General features: G+C 41.8%; 1 protein-coding gene across 1 annotated transcript in view; it reads left to right on the top strand.

The window, feature by feature from the left end:
- FBLN5 (fibulin 5) overlaps nucleotides 1–12,262 on the top strand; it is a 48,474-nt gene extending 36,212 nt beyond the window's left edge. Inside the window, exons 6-11 of the mRNA XM_050897555.1 lie at nucleotides 583–699; nucleotides 1,664–1,783; nucleotides 4,614–4,736; nucleotides 5,283–5,409; nucleotides 8,408–8,603; nucleotides 10,611–12,262. Of these exons, the coding sequence (XP_050753512.1) occupies nucleotides 583–699; nucleotides 1,664–1,783; nucleotides 4,614–4,736; nucleotides 5,283–5,409; nucleotides 8,408–8,603; nucleotides 10,611–10,772 (845 nt within the window). The 3' untranslated portion in view covers nucleotides 10,773–12,262. The remainder of the gene's footprint in view (nucleotides 1–582; nucleotides 700–1,663; nucleotides 1,784–4,613; nucleotides 4,737–5,282; nucleotides 5,410–8,407; nucleotides 8,604–10,610) is intronic.
- Nucleotides 12,263–14,604: the final 2,342 nt, after the last annotated feature.

Here is a 14,604-nt window from a genome sequence, read left to right as displayed (position 1 = left end):
TTTACTGTTTACCTTTTAGAGTCTATAACTTGTCAGTTAAAAATTCATATAAAATGTGAATGTGACTATTCGGAAAAAAGTCTTTAAAGAATATCCTCTCTAAAAAAAGAAGTATTTAGTAACAAATACTTAGTGCTTTTCTAGTGAGTAGCTTTGGTATTTGTGGAGGTAAAAAAGGTTTCTATCTTGATTCTGACAAATTTGCTAAAACGTTGTCCGTGCTTGTGCTGACGGGCTGTGCCAGGTATCAGGTACGCTTCAAGGCAGCTGCTTAAAGGAACTGACTCTGGGCTTCCTGATGACATCACATTAAGCTGAAGATTACAGCAATGACAATCAGTTCATAGGGACATACTGATACATGTCAGCTGTGGACAAAAACACATTACTACATTCTTCTGGGTAGAGGTGTATTTTAACTATAACTCTGGGTCTGAGCACCTGAAAGTTTGGCTGTTATATCCGTAACCAGTATGCTGGGTCATTTCTGTGTTATTGGTACCGTTGCCTCAGTGTGTTTGCTGCTTTGTACCTGCATGTGAAAATGCAGACCACTGTACTTTTCATCTTTCCCATCTGTAGATATAGATGAATGTCGTTACGGCTACTGCCAGCAGCTGTGTGCCAATGTGCCCGGTTCATACTCCTGTACGTGCAACCCAGGCTTTACCCTTAATGATGATGGAAGATCATGCCAAGGTACTGTGTGTGGTAAACCATGACTGAAATCTTTGGTCCCAACCCAACAACACCCTTAAAACTTGCTTAGTTTTTAGAATACAAGTAACCTTCCCAACACTGCTTTTGAAAATGTTCATAGGTTTGTCAGCCTGAGATACTTCTGCAGTTTCACAGTACCTCGGAGGGGTACAGGTGCAACATGACCACTGTATCAGGAGAAATACGCACAGAGGCCCAAGCCCCCTAAAATATAGAGACACTCGATTCACTGAAATTACCAAGAGTTTAGGCACTGAATTTACTTTTAAAATTTGAGGTTGTGTGACCCACCTGAGACAGGAAAACTCCATCAGATCAGTAAGTTAGATCTGAGTCTCCCAAGTTCCAGACTAGAGTCCTGAGCATTAGACCACCTTTTGCTGTGATGTGCTACCTCAATCAAAGTCAACACAACCTCTTCATAAAACCTCTCCCTAGCTAAGTAGGGAGCAGCTTCCCACATGCTGCAGGAGATGATCTGTGCTAATGATGTCCAGAAGCTGCTAATGTCCTAAAAGGAAAAAAAATTGGTTTTGTCTTAGCCCTAGGTTTCCATGAGGATTGTTCCTCACTGCATTATCTTCCTCAGGAATATCCTGCTGCATTTTGTCTCAGGTCTGTTATGACAAAATCAGTTCAATGGTTTTAAAATTGCAGGATAAAGACTGAAGCATTTATAATAAATATTTCATCCCCATCTTCTATGTTATTTTTTTCATTGAAGACATTCCCAAAATACTTCATTTCCATGCATGTTGTGTTTCCAACATGCTATTTCCAGGCATCAGTCTAAATCCCAATAAACAATACTGACTTGGTTATATTTTTTCAGAACAGATCATTCTGACTGTACAGCTAATTTCTTTGAAATGCTTTACAGTAATGAATTGAAAATAGAGTTTGGGGAGAAGTCACTGATGCATTGGGCATTGGTTTCCCATAGATATGAACGAATGTACAAGCGAAAACCCTTGCACTCAGACCTGCGTCAACACCTACGGCTCTTTTCTCTGCCGCTGTGAACCTGGCTACGAACTGGAAGCTGATGGAGTTAACTGCAGTGGTAACTGTCTTTAGTTATTTATTGGTTTGGCTTCCTTAATTCTATTAAGTTTTCTTTTTCCAATGTATTGTTTTGTACATGCTTTTTAAAAATTTTTTTGCTTTGGTCCATGGTTAGCAGCAGGATAGCTGCAACTCATATGATCTTCTTTCCAGTTAAAGCACACAGTAAATATACCCGGAAAAGCACAATGGAGGAGGCTGCAAATGGTTTTAAAGAAATAAGCTAAATATTAAAAAGATCCAAGATAACAGCAAAACATAAGAAAACGCTTTGTAATGCTGAACAGGACGCTTTATTAGAGCAAGTAAAGTCCTAGCACATTCTTCTGTGATTAAAGAAATACTTTATATAAAGCACTTTTCCATTTGTCTGTTGAATGCATGTATTCCTCTTGTTCTTATGACTGCACGCTTCTGCCTGAAACCTTCCCCAGTTTCCCCTGTATGGCTCTGGCTACACTTCAGAAACAATATATGGTTTCTTAGTACAGCTATTAATAATCTGTTCAGCACATAGCAGAAGCAACTGTGCTTATGTCACTGTACTATTTCCTCTCTTGTTTTTGTTTTTATTTTATTGCTTTATTTTAATTGAAGGCAAAATTTATTTCTGTGTTTAACGTTCCCACAGCCTGATAAAATTAGAGAAACCAGCCAATATCTCTTGGAAGGAAAAACGCACTGGAAAATACTTGTTTTTTAATTTACAGTAAACAGATGTAACATGCTGTTTCTGAGAGAGAAGACATGTGATACGCAGTATGCGTATAGATTAGTGTTTCCAAAGCTGTTTTTCCCTGCAAACCTCCTTAGTATAAGGGAAAGAACAAACACTTTTAAATCTCTAAAGGGTCTTATGCATTTAACATTTAGAGCTGCAACACCTGACTTAAGTTTGCTGCTTTCTAATGGAGTTTCTGCTTCTAAGTTAGACTCCTGCACCTTTTTACGTGCTCCTGAGCTAGCTGGGGGCCTGAACCAGTTAAGTTCAATGCAATGCCACATAAACATTGCCAGTACAAAATGTTGACAGAAGAGGTGTTGCTTAAGCCTCATTCATGTCTGAGAGTTAAGCCAGCAAAAGGGACTTTCCACCACACAGATTTAGAGCAGAAAATCTTTTCTTGACAATTCTGTGCAAGAAAATGCTTGTCAAAGCAGGTCAAATTTCTCTGGATGAGCTTCTTTCACTTCACAAGCAATCACTAGGCATTGCTGAGGCTCGCAAAGGGAATGCCTGGTTAGGAGGACACTCCTATGAGACACCCAGGATCCAGATGTACTTCAACAGCTGCTGGATTAGTCCATGGCCTGGCAGCCAGCTTACCTTGAAGACAGGAGGCATCCCTGCCCCAATTCAAGGAGAGAGGCAGAGATTTCAACCTGGCTTTCCCAACATCGGCATTATTTTCTAATCACAGAGATTTTGCATGTGCATTAGATGTGCTCTGAAATGCCTACCATCTTGTCCTCTGCAGGTAGTCAGCAGAATGCCAGAAGTATTTAGGAACAGCAAAGGTGTGTCTGTCCTGTGTGGGCTCAGCAGCAGAAATTTAGGACCCTCGGGGCTTTAAGCCCCTCCAGCACTTGACAGCAGCTGAGCACAGGTTATGTGAATCCGATGTGCTGGAGGTCTGGGTTAGGACACCTTGAGGGGGTGGGTGATATCTCGGTCCCTTTATGGAGTCAGCCCTCAGTCCATGTTTTGTCAGGAAGGTGTTTTTTTCAGCGAACTCGGGCAAGTCACACAATAACAGGACTATGTAGGTGTCGAGTTCCTTTCATCTCCCTTTTGATAATATGTGGTTGCAGCGATAAAGCCACTTTAACATATTTGGACTTCAAATACTTTCCAATCCAATCTGCACAAAACACCAAAAGTGCATAAATGGACTGAGCCCAATTTAGAAGAAAAGGAAATTCAGTCTGAAGAGTAAAAGTGTTTTGCCTGGGAGAGTCAACATGTCAGAGCTGGGAATAAGAACTTGGGAGTTCCTGGCTGGGGCTCTGGCTTTGTTTCTTTCTTCCCCTGAGCAGGGAAATAAGGAAATGATTAACTGCAGCCTCCTTCAGTCTAGCGCCTTTGCATGTGTTTTCCCCTCAGTCAGCCATGCCTCCATGTGCAGCTCTGAAGTTCGTCTTTCTCGCTTGAGCACAGTTCTGCAGAATACAATGACTGGTCAATTCATGAGTGCAAGGGGAAAAGAGCACAATTTCTGCTTTCAATCAGAGATTTGACAGACTGCTTAGCTTCCTGGGTAATCTGGGAGATGGCTGGGCACTCCATTAGGTCTGACCCAAGCTGGGGTGAGCTCTGTAGTCTTGCTGGAATGCCTTGGAAGTAACTGGCTAGAGGCTAAGAAACATAAAACTGCTGGGCCTGGCTGCAGGAGTTCTGCTGGGACCCATGTGGCCCTGGGAAAGGGAATTTTGCTCTCCAGAAAAAAGAAAAAAAAAAGAAAAGAAAACCACTGCCAAGTCTCTTCTTTCAAATTACAGTTGCAGCTTTGTTGTTGGAGTAGCTCTATCTCTGACGTAAAACAGAACTGAAAACATGGCCAACCGGTGACAGGTATTCGAAAAGAATAAATAAATAAACAAAAGCCACGCATTGCATTCAGCAGCAGCTTTGGTTTCCCTAGGAGAAAAATGTTTAACCAAGAACTTGTTGTATAGCATTTTGCCAGATTGCTGCAGAGCTCTAGGGAGCTGGACGGTGCCAACCTCCAGCTGGGGTGATGGGCACATAGTCTGGATGGCCACCTGCCTGTGGGACTGCTCTTTTCACTGTAAAGCCAAAGACACTAAACTTTGTTTTACCACTGCAGACATGGACGAATGCAGCTTCTCAGAGTTCCTCTGCCAGCACGAATGTGTGAACGGGCCTGGTTCTTACTACTGTATCTGTCCTTCGGGCTATAACTTGCTTGACGATAGCAGAAGCTGCCAAGGTAAGAACATTCCTGTGCTGATTAAAACCCGAGGGGACCAGAAAATAGGTCCTGTGTCTGGAAAGAGATTTGCAAGAATTGAGATGCTTGGTCTTGGCATTGCACAGTGAAATACTCGTAGGGGCCAATTATGTAATTCTGGTAAGAATGTCATCACGTGAATAGGCCCACTGAGGTGAAATGGTGTGTTGGTGTAAGTAAGACTTTACTAACTAGGAAACAGCTACACAGGAAAGCCCTTAGATGCTCCTCTCTGCTGCATGTCTCTCTTTAGTTTTCCCATTCTCTAAGGTCAGAGAGCTTGAGCAGCCAATTTCTTTTCTATTTTTGCAGCCATTCTTAGCATATGGGAGCACTCCAATAAGCAGAAATGAATGGAGTAAAAACTGATCGTAAAAGAGGGGCCAGTTATCAAAAGGCCACTTCTCATGGTGCTAGACTGTTATGAATTTTGGGGCAATTCCTTAAGATGGAAGCCAGTTTGTAAGAGTGGTGTCTTGCACATATTTCCCTGCTTTAGCCTTTCTCTTGTTTCTTGTGTTTTAGATATCAATGAATGTGAAAACAGAAACTTCACCTGCACTCCACAGCAAACGTGTTTCAATATCCCAGGAGAATATAAATGTTTAGACCCAGTAAGATGCGAGGATCCTTATATCCAGATTAATGAGAAGTGAGTAACTGTCATGGTTTAACATGTGTGTGTTAATACCCACAGCCACAAAAGCAAATTCTATCTGTGTGAAGTGTACCTAGAGTGAACCAAATAAGCTGCATTTTTACAACACAGCCATGAAGTGTGTCTAGAGAGCTATACATACATGCTGTTGCTGCATTTACCATTGGTAAGCTTTATAAAAATAATAAATTGCAATTCCCTACCAGGTCACCAGGTTGGATATGATATGATATGATATGATATGATATGATAATATGACATGATATGATATTCAGATGTGTGGGAAGTTAGACTGGAAAAACACTTACCAGTGAGTAGAGAAAACAGCAAGGTTTGTAATGTAGTAAGAGACATTTACTTACATTACTAACTGACTTCATATATGCTCAAATGGAGCCTGTTTATGAGTATATTTCCTGTAAATATTAACTAGCTTATATCTGGGAAGTACTTTAAAACAGTAGATGATTGTTATAGCAGGATACAAGTAGTTTCCTACTGCTTAAAGGTTAAAAGTGCTGAAAACTCCACAGACTGATTTGACTTGTCCATAAATTGTCTGGACAAGGGGCTGAAATATGTCTGGATGGGGCTGTTAGCACTGTTACTGTCTAAATTTGGAATTATTTGAGCAAGCAAAAAACCAAATCCCACATTTCTAAAAATTGCCTGTTTCTTTTACGTTTTTCTAGGTATTTGCCTGGGGCTCAAAATATTTCAGCTCCAGACAGATCTCTGTATATTGCAGCCCATAGTATTTCATCCATAGTGTTTGCACTAAACCCAATCACTTGGGATTACCTGATAGCCTAATGTATTTTATAGAAAGGCGAGAGATGAAGAATCAGCTTCTTTCCATTAGAATTTATTCATGTCTTTACATTGCTTTCTGAACTAGGGCAGCTGAGGAGTGGACACATTCTGTTTTTCCAGTTCTGGGTTTACCTACCTTCAGAGGTGGTAGTCTTAAACTGGAATTTGAAATATCTGAAGCCTCTGTATCTAAATTCCCCAGAGTCCAACTATAGAGTCCTCGCAGATCAGCTTGCACCAGAACTCTTGATCTCTGAGCTTTGTGTTTGGTGGCTTTGGCTTGTGTCTAGATGTGACTGCATTTAATTTGTGGCATTTGTCTACAAGTGGTCAGTATAAAAGCCAAGTGAATTCCTTGCATCTGTGTTTTCTGTGGAAAGAATTGGGTGTTTGTAATGCCAGGAGTCTTTTTATGGGGGACATGCCAGATGAACTGTCTGAAATTGGTGTCAGTAGTGGAGGTTATAGAAAAAATAGGCAAAAAGACCCAACTCTTTTCCAGTAAATTCCCCAACATGGCTTTTATAAAGGGACATCCTGCCTCACAACTTTATTAGAGTTCTGTGAAGAAATCAGCAGCATGTGGCTAGGGCACATGGGCTGATGCAGTCTGTTTGGGTTTCCAAAGGCTTCTGAAAAGAACCTCACATAAGGTGATTATGGAAATTAAGCAGCCGTATGTAAGAGAGAAGTCCCTGGCATAGAAGAATGAGGTTGAAAGATAAAAAATAAGTAGAGTTATACTCTATTAAATTGTCAGCTTTCACAGTGAAATTCTGCAGAGGTTTGAGCTGGACCTACTTTGTCCAACATACATATTTGTAAGCAACCTAGGAAAAAGGATAAACCATGAGATGGTCAAAGTCTGCAACATTATCTGAGGACAGCAGAGAAAAGGGTGGGCAGAGAAGAATTGCTGAAGGAACCTCAATGACTGTGCAATAAAAATGGTAGACGAAATTCAGTGTAGATGAATTGTAAAGAGTGTAAAGTGTGTAAAGTAAAAAGACAATCCCAAATTCACAAATTAAATAAAGAGGACTGATCTGATCATAATCTGTCCAAACTGAGATTTGAGGGTTGTTACAGATAGTTCTGTGATCTGCAGTACTCACTAGAGGTCAGAAAAGCAATCTGAATTTGAGGTGTTAATAGGTAGAGAATATCCTTAGAGCACATGCCATTGTGTACCCGTATCTTCAAGACTGTGCAGTTCCTTCCTCTCCTCTCAAAAGAAATACAACTGGACCAATATAATTGGTTCATAAAGATGAATGAGGATGATCAAAAGTGTGGAATAGCTTTCTTGTGAGAAACAACTAAGTTAGGACTCTTCCGCCATGAACAGGGTCAAATATGAAACCCTGAGTTGCGTGAGGAGGATGAGCAGGGATTGACCGGCCGCTGTCCTTTCAACAGAAGAGCTGGGAGCATCAGACTAAGTCAGCAAGGAGCAGCGCAGAGAGAGGTGAAGGGGGCTGTGGAGCTCCTGGCCGCAGGGGCCTGTGGATGCCAAACATTCATGTGGGTGTAAGGGGAAGCTGGACAAGCTGATGGATCAGAAATGCATTAAGGACTGATGAATATACAGAAGACATCTTTGTTTCAAGAATTTCCTGAGTCACAAACAATTGGAGGCTGTGGGGGGAAGTGTCATACAGTTGGCTTGCTATCCTGCTTTTCCTTAGGGCTCTGCATTTGATGTTAGAGCTTTGGTTTGATCCAGGATGTCTCGTTGTATGTTTTCATGTAGTATATAAAAGATTGTTAAACAAAGAATACAACATTTATGTAGTACCATCAGTGAAATGATCCAATAATTAACATTATTTTCAGGACAGTTCAGTTTAAATTACTATCAGAACAAACAGGTACCAGGTATTCTACACCTGCAGAGCTGCTTTAAAGAAAGTACAGATTTTCAAGTGATCTAAGGAGACAAAGGATGCCAAGATATTTTGCCCTAGAAGACAAGAAAAAGAAGGCAGGGATATAGGTAGGCCAGAATAGCAACACAGAGAATACTAAAATGAGAAAATTCATTACAAGTTTCATTGATTCTTTTAGCTGGTCGACAACATTATTTGTTTATTTATTTATGCAGCTGTATTTGCATATAAAGAATCAAATATTACAGCAATTTGTAATCCCTGATGACAATCCTATCTCTGACAATTAGCCGCTGCATGTGTCCAGCTGAAAACGCCGGTTGCAGAGATCAGCCATTCACCGTCTTGTACAGAGTGATGGATATGGTGTCCGGGAGGTCTGTGCCTTCTGACATTTTTCAGATGCAAGCAACAACTCGCTACCCTGGAGCCTATTACATCTTCCAAATCAAATCAGGGAATGAAGGCAGGGAATTTTACATGCGGGTAAGTCTGGCGCTCACTGAGAGAAAACACGGAGTACCTTCTTGTTAGCTGAATATCCTTCTGATAGCAGAACTCAGTTTTTAATAAATATCATTTAAACCTTCAGTATGAGGCATTTTTACATGCAGACATGCAGAGCGATGTGCGGATCTGCAGGGGCTGCTGACTCTTTCGGGAAGGTAACCTACCCAAAGCAAACACGCTTGTTTTATGAGACATTAGGTTCAGGAAAGTCCAGGGCTGTACCCATGTCTAAGAATAGCTCAGATCTCCCATGCTCAAGAGAAACTATTGTGCCAAACCTTTTTTTATTTGATGGACAATCAGTAATTTTCACTGAAAGAGTCAACATTTCTCGTTTGTTTTACTAAACTCTTCATTGGAAATTGAAAAACCTGAAAATCAAAAAAGTAAGCAAAAACCCCCCTCTTTATCCCAAGAATTGACTTTCTGGGTTCTTTGCTTTCATTTGTTATGTATTTTTTTCACTGAGAACACACATTTAATGTAGACACTGTTAGAGAAAACACAACTACTTTTTTTTTTTCTAATCTGCATTTTCCTCAGAAGACATCTCTGTTCCCCAGTCATCTTTACTGCACCTCTGACACGCAGGGCTGATGGGAAGCGTCTGCACAGAATGAGGCACAGCCACCAGGGATGGTGGCATTCAGAAGGTTGATTTTTAACGCTAGGCAAAACCTGGCTTTGATATTCACATTAAGTGATGTTCAGTGGCTACTGACGGTTCCCATCGCTCACAGAAACCGGTAGTGTGACAGACTCCAATACACATTTCTCACGAGAGCCTCGGATTCCTACTGTAGAAAAAGGAAAACGTTTCAAAATCCTGAAATGGCAAGTGGCCCAGGAACGATCATTTACATCTCACAAGTGCTTTCCTGTTGCAAAGTGATTACTGATCCCACCGACCTTTTCCCCTCATCTGGGTCGATCCACCAGACGCTGAGGCTCCGGCGACCAGCCTCGTCGCTCACGTCTGCTGGTTTTCTTTTATTTATTCATCACACCCCCATTCCTTCGTCACCTAAAGCACTCCGCTTGCACAAGCTGTCCTTTTCCCTCGGCTGGCAGCAGCAGCGTTGTTCCCGCGTCAGGCCGGCAGCCAGCAGGTGGTGCCTGTTCATTGCGTTGGGAAGAGCGAGAGCAGCGGGCGGGAAGGGCAGGGGCGCGGGGGAGCGGCGGGGGCCCGGGGCGCTGTCCCCCGGGGGCTGAGGCACCGGGGCCCGCGGCCCGGCCCGGGCAGCCCGCCCGGCTCCTCCTCACAGCTTTGTCGGGCTTCTCTGATCAGAGACAACACAAACGCTCGGCTTTGTGGTAGAACAGGTCCCGCTTTGTGTACGTAAGTTTCTGCTGGAAAACAAATTCCTCTTGGTGTTAACGTCAGAAGCTCTGATTTTTAAATGCTCATAATCCAGTGTTCTGGCCAGATATTTCAGAGGTCTGCTTCCACTTACTAAAAGACAGATTTTCTCAAGTGCCTTCACATTTAAAGCTCTCTTCAGAGGGTAAGGTTTTGTGACGTTAACGTATACAATTATACAACAAACCCTGATCCTGTTCACATAGGAACATCTGTTCTCCAAGCTCTGTTAACATAACCCCTTTTTCGTGTTCGCTGCTTCAAAGCAACAGCGTTCTTTACATCAAACAAAATAATATCTCACCAAAAAAAAAAAAAAGGTGTCACTACTTGTTTATACCCTAAATCCATGTTTTCATCTTTTTCCATTTGGACAATAACAAATTTCTGTGTCCAATAGCTCCTTTTGTGTGCAGGGCTCCCAAAGGCTTTACAAATTGTAGAAAGTGATAGTTCATATGGAGCCAAATGCTGGAATGAAGCTCTCTCTCCTGTGAATTGCAGTGGTTTCAAACAATGCAACAGAAAACAGTTATTTTGGCTGCTTGAAGACCATAGTGAGACAATAGTTTTCAAGAGCCGTTTTTGAAAATCCCACCTGCTTTCTCTTGTTTTGTGCACAGCAAACGGGACCGATCAGTGCTACTCTGGTGATGACCCGCCCCGTGAAGGGGCCCCGTACTATTCAGTTGGACTTGGAAATGATCACTGTTAACACTGTCATCAACTTCAGAGGAAGCTCTGTCATCCGGCTGAGGATATACGTATCGCAGTACTCCTTCTAAACCTTGAGTTTGTGCCCTGGAAACATTACAACAAAAGAGACGGTTCCTCCTCTGCAGAACTCTCTCCTGAGAAGCCAGTACGTATAGCAGCTCCAAACCAAATCAGTATTTCCACAGACCCGGTGACCTATGCCTGTCTGAGGAGGGAGGCCTCTTCATGCACAGTCCCTACCAGGATGCAGACATTTGAAGATGTATTGTCAGCAGATCCTGTATGATTCTTGATGTGGTCATATATTTTAAGGACTCTTCTTTCCATTGTAAACACTTCTAGGGTATGAGTCTATGTTTGAAAGACTGTGAACCTTTGTAGCTCCAAGGCTGCTTAGCAAAAAGCACCACAGAAACTGAGGAAAATGCTGGCTTTTGCAATCTTGCCTTTTTTTTTTTTCCATTATAAATGGAAAGCAGACAAACAAGCAGAAACAGAAACAAAAAGCCACCTATTGAAACAAAGGATCTCAGAAGTGCTAACTTACATTCCCAATTATCGCTGGAATTATCAGTCAGGCACTTTGTCTCAATTCACCCTGCATTTGTCTTAGTTTCACTTGTTTTTTCTTTGATTCTACTTTATAGTTAAAATTAATTGTAAATTCATTCCAAAATACATGTTGTACTATGTAATCTTCTACTTTCTAACAAAGTGTCACATGTTTGGGTTCCTTCCTGTATTAAATCTTTATAACAGAGTTCATAGAAATCTATCACTGGATGGTATGTTTTACAATATTTAGGATGTTATGCTTATTTACACCCAGCCTCTTTGACACAGGCCTCCATTGCCAGAATAGTGTCCAGGGATGTTAGAGCAGACAAGAATCAGAACTTTATTTTTCCCTGTTTTCCTGAGTGTGATAGTTGCAAACAGTTTGTAATGGTTATAAGGTAGTGATACTAACTCTGTAGTTAAGGCTGCAATTAATCTCCTGTTCAAAGACCACTCAGCTCAGACCCGTCCAAATGTCTTCAGAAAAAATGAATTGTTCTGTTCACGCGCAGTCTCTCTCCTATATTCCTAACATTGGGGAAAATAAGCTGAAAAGGACTTGGACCAGTCTTATTGTTCATGCCTCTGCCACAAAGCAGACCCCACTATACCAGTACCCAGACCTCAGACGATGGGATCCCATAGTTTCCATAGGCAATGTCTTCTCAGGTATAACTGCTGTAACCAATAGAAAGTTTCTCCTAAAGTCTAAACTGAATCTCCGCTGTCGTAATTTAAATCCATTGCTTTTTAGCCTACTTCCAGTAGAAATAGAGAACAGTTTATCTTCCCCTTTGCAGCAGTCTTTAACATGTCTGAAGGCTGTTGTCATGTCTCCCCTCAGACTGTTCCTCTCTAGTCTAAACAAACCCATTTCTTTTGGTCTTTCCTCATACATCACATTTTCTGGACCTTTGATCATTCTTGTTGCTCTCATCTGGATTCTCTCCAGTTGGTTCACATCTTTCTTGAAGTGCAGTGCCCAAAACTGTGAAAAGTATTCCAGCGGAGGCCTCACAGTGCTAAGCTAAATCTATATATATGTTTAGGAGTTTGAAAAAAAAAAAAATTGTATAGTTTGGAGGTATAATGCATACCTTGTTGAAGCCACTGGCAGTTTGGTCTTTTATTTTAGTAGGGATGAGAGTTCATATGCCTTGTTCTTAAATTTCTCTGAAGCAAGCTCTTTTGCTTCTTTCCCCTACTTTTTCCTTACTGGCTTATTTGCTCTCCAGCATCACTAGGGCAGGAAAGATAACCTTTGCTTCGTCTTTTTGAGGACTGGAAGTGCTTAATGCTACTTGGGAAAAGGAGTTTATGAAGATTATAATGAAAGCAGGCTGGAGCAGAGTAGAAGCATTATGTGAGGTCTTCATTAAAGGGGAGTATTAAATGGGAGAACACAGACTCAGAAAGTTATCACAACACAGACTGCATGACACAATCAGAAAATTGACTCCTTTGTTCCTGACAAGCTTTGTGAGTTAGTCTGGAGTTGTTTTTCCCTAGCTTTAGTAGAGATTCTGCTCTTTTTACTTGTACTCAGCTTGAAGGAAGCCCTGATGCAATGGTTCATAGCAACGAAAAGCTGAATTGAGTATGCTTTAGCAGCTTCCATTTCTTAATGGTTTAAAGTTTTCTCCATGCTGCTACAACGTCCTGGGATCCTGCGGCTCAGAGCTCTGTACACAGGCTGTCCTTTATTGTAAAAACAAAAAGGCTGGAGCCTGACTCCAGGGTTTAGTGGGCCAAGATGAGGGCAGGAAGCCAATGAGTTTTGTGAGTAGCCGACTTGGAGGAGATCAATGTAGAGGAAATGTGCAGAGAAATATCAGAAATAAGAATGTGTTTCCTGAGTGTATCATGGCTCATTGTATACCAGAAAATAGAGATGACCGGGGAGGAGGAATGCTAGTTTATAACCATGAGGCTAAAAGTGCTCACGTGTCCCAGAGGATGGAAGTGAGATGTGGGAAACAAGCAGGCTCTGGTGGCCCAGAGAGCAGACAAGGGGCAGGCAGGGTCTTGCATTAAAGACGTTAAACTCTTAACATGCTGAAAGTTTTCCCAGTGCTTAAAAGCCCTGTTGTCCCCCTTTTGTGCCCCTATGTCATGGCTTCTTCATGCCCAGTTGAGGAGTCCTCTCTCTTCCTGCCATCACATCACCTCCTGGAGAGGAAGTGCACCCTGTTAGACATCAGACAGTTTCTCACTTGTGGGCGGTTCTCCCATGGCCCCCACATACCAACCTGATTTAACCCTAATTTAGAAACATCAAAACCCAGAGGAATTCCATTACAAAACACTTTGTTAGAAGAGTAAAGCTTGAATGCTTGGTTTTAGCAGGGTCCAGCAAATACTCATAAAACAATATTACACTTTCTATAGAAACATTCTGCGCCTAAAAAAAAAGTGAAAAGTCTGGAAACAAAGGAATTCAGCCACTTCTCAACCGCCATAACATCTTTCATCACTCAGTATCACTCCAGCCAACTTTAACTTTGCCAAAATATATGCCAATCTCAAAATAATAAATTACTAGCAGTTTATAATATCTAAACTCTCCATTTCCTAGTCAGGGGTCTGTTTCCAATAAACCATCGCAGGCTCGTATAGTACAGCAATTCTCACCAAATAAAAAAAAGACTATGCATGTCAAGTTTTTACAGCATGAAAGTTAAAAATGCAAACTTGCAACTGCTGTATACATTTATGTTCTCCTTTGAGGCCAGGCCTCCCTAAGAGTGGACAGAATTCCAGGTCTGCTCAGAAAATGATTCTTTATTCTAACCTATTGCAGAGGATTTTCTAACACAAAGAATTTTACCATATGGTTAATAGACAATACTGTGGCCAGCACCAGATGATGGCACTGACCCTGGTCTGGGTATGTGTGGCTTCCCTCCGGCTGTGCTCTGACATGCTCCTCACTCAGGGTGGCAGACCCGTTCCCTGGCCGAGCTGGGGAGGGACAGCTCTTTGCCTCTCCCGCCTGTCGGCTGTCGTGTCTGTTTAAATGAAGGGCCTCAGGAGAAAGACTGCCACTCACTATGTGTTTGTACAGTGCCTATTGCCAGTGCAATAATTGGAATAAAAGTAAACAAAAGCAGAAATGGCAGTAATCTTTGATACAGATCACAATGATTGGGAAGGAGAATCTATTCTGATAAATGAACCAAGTGATTCATGCTAGTTGGGTTAGGTGCCAGAGGGAGGATGGCAAGAGATGAATGACCCAGTGCTGTCGAGCTCAATGGATCCTATCATCTCCCTTATTTAACTTTGAGATATTTTTAGGGGATTGACTTATTTTGACAGAGACGGCAAAATGTTATTTCACCT

The sequence above is a fragment of the Gymnogyps californianus genome, chromosome 5, assembly GCF_018139145.2.
Source record: "Gymnogyps californianus isolate 813 chromosome 5, ASM1813914v2, whole genome shotgun sequence".
Classification (NCBI taxonomy): Eukaryota; Metazoa; Chordata; class Aves; order Accipitriformes; family Cathartidae; genus Gymnogyps; species Gymnogyps californianus.
This window is presented reverse-complemented; position numbering and strand designations above follow the sequence as displayed.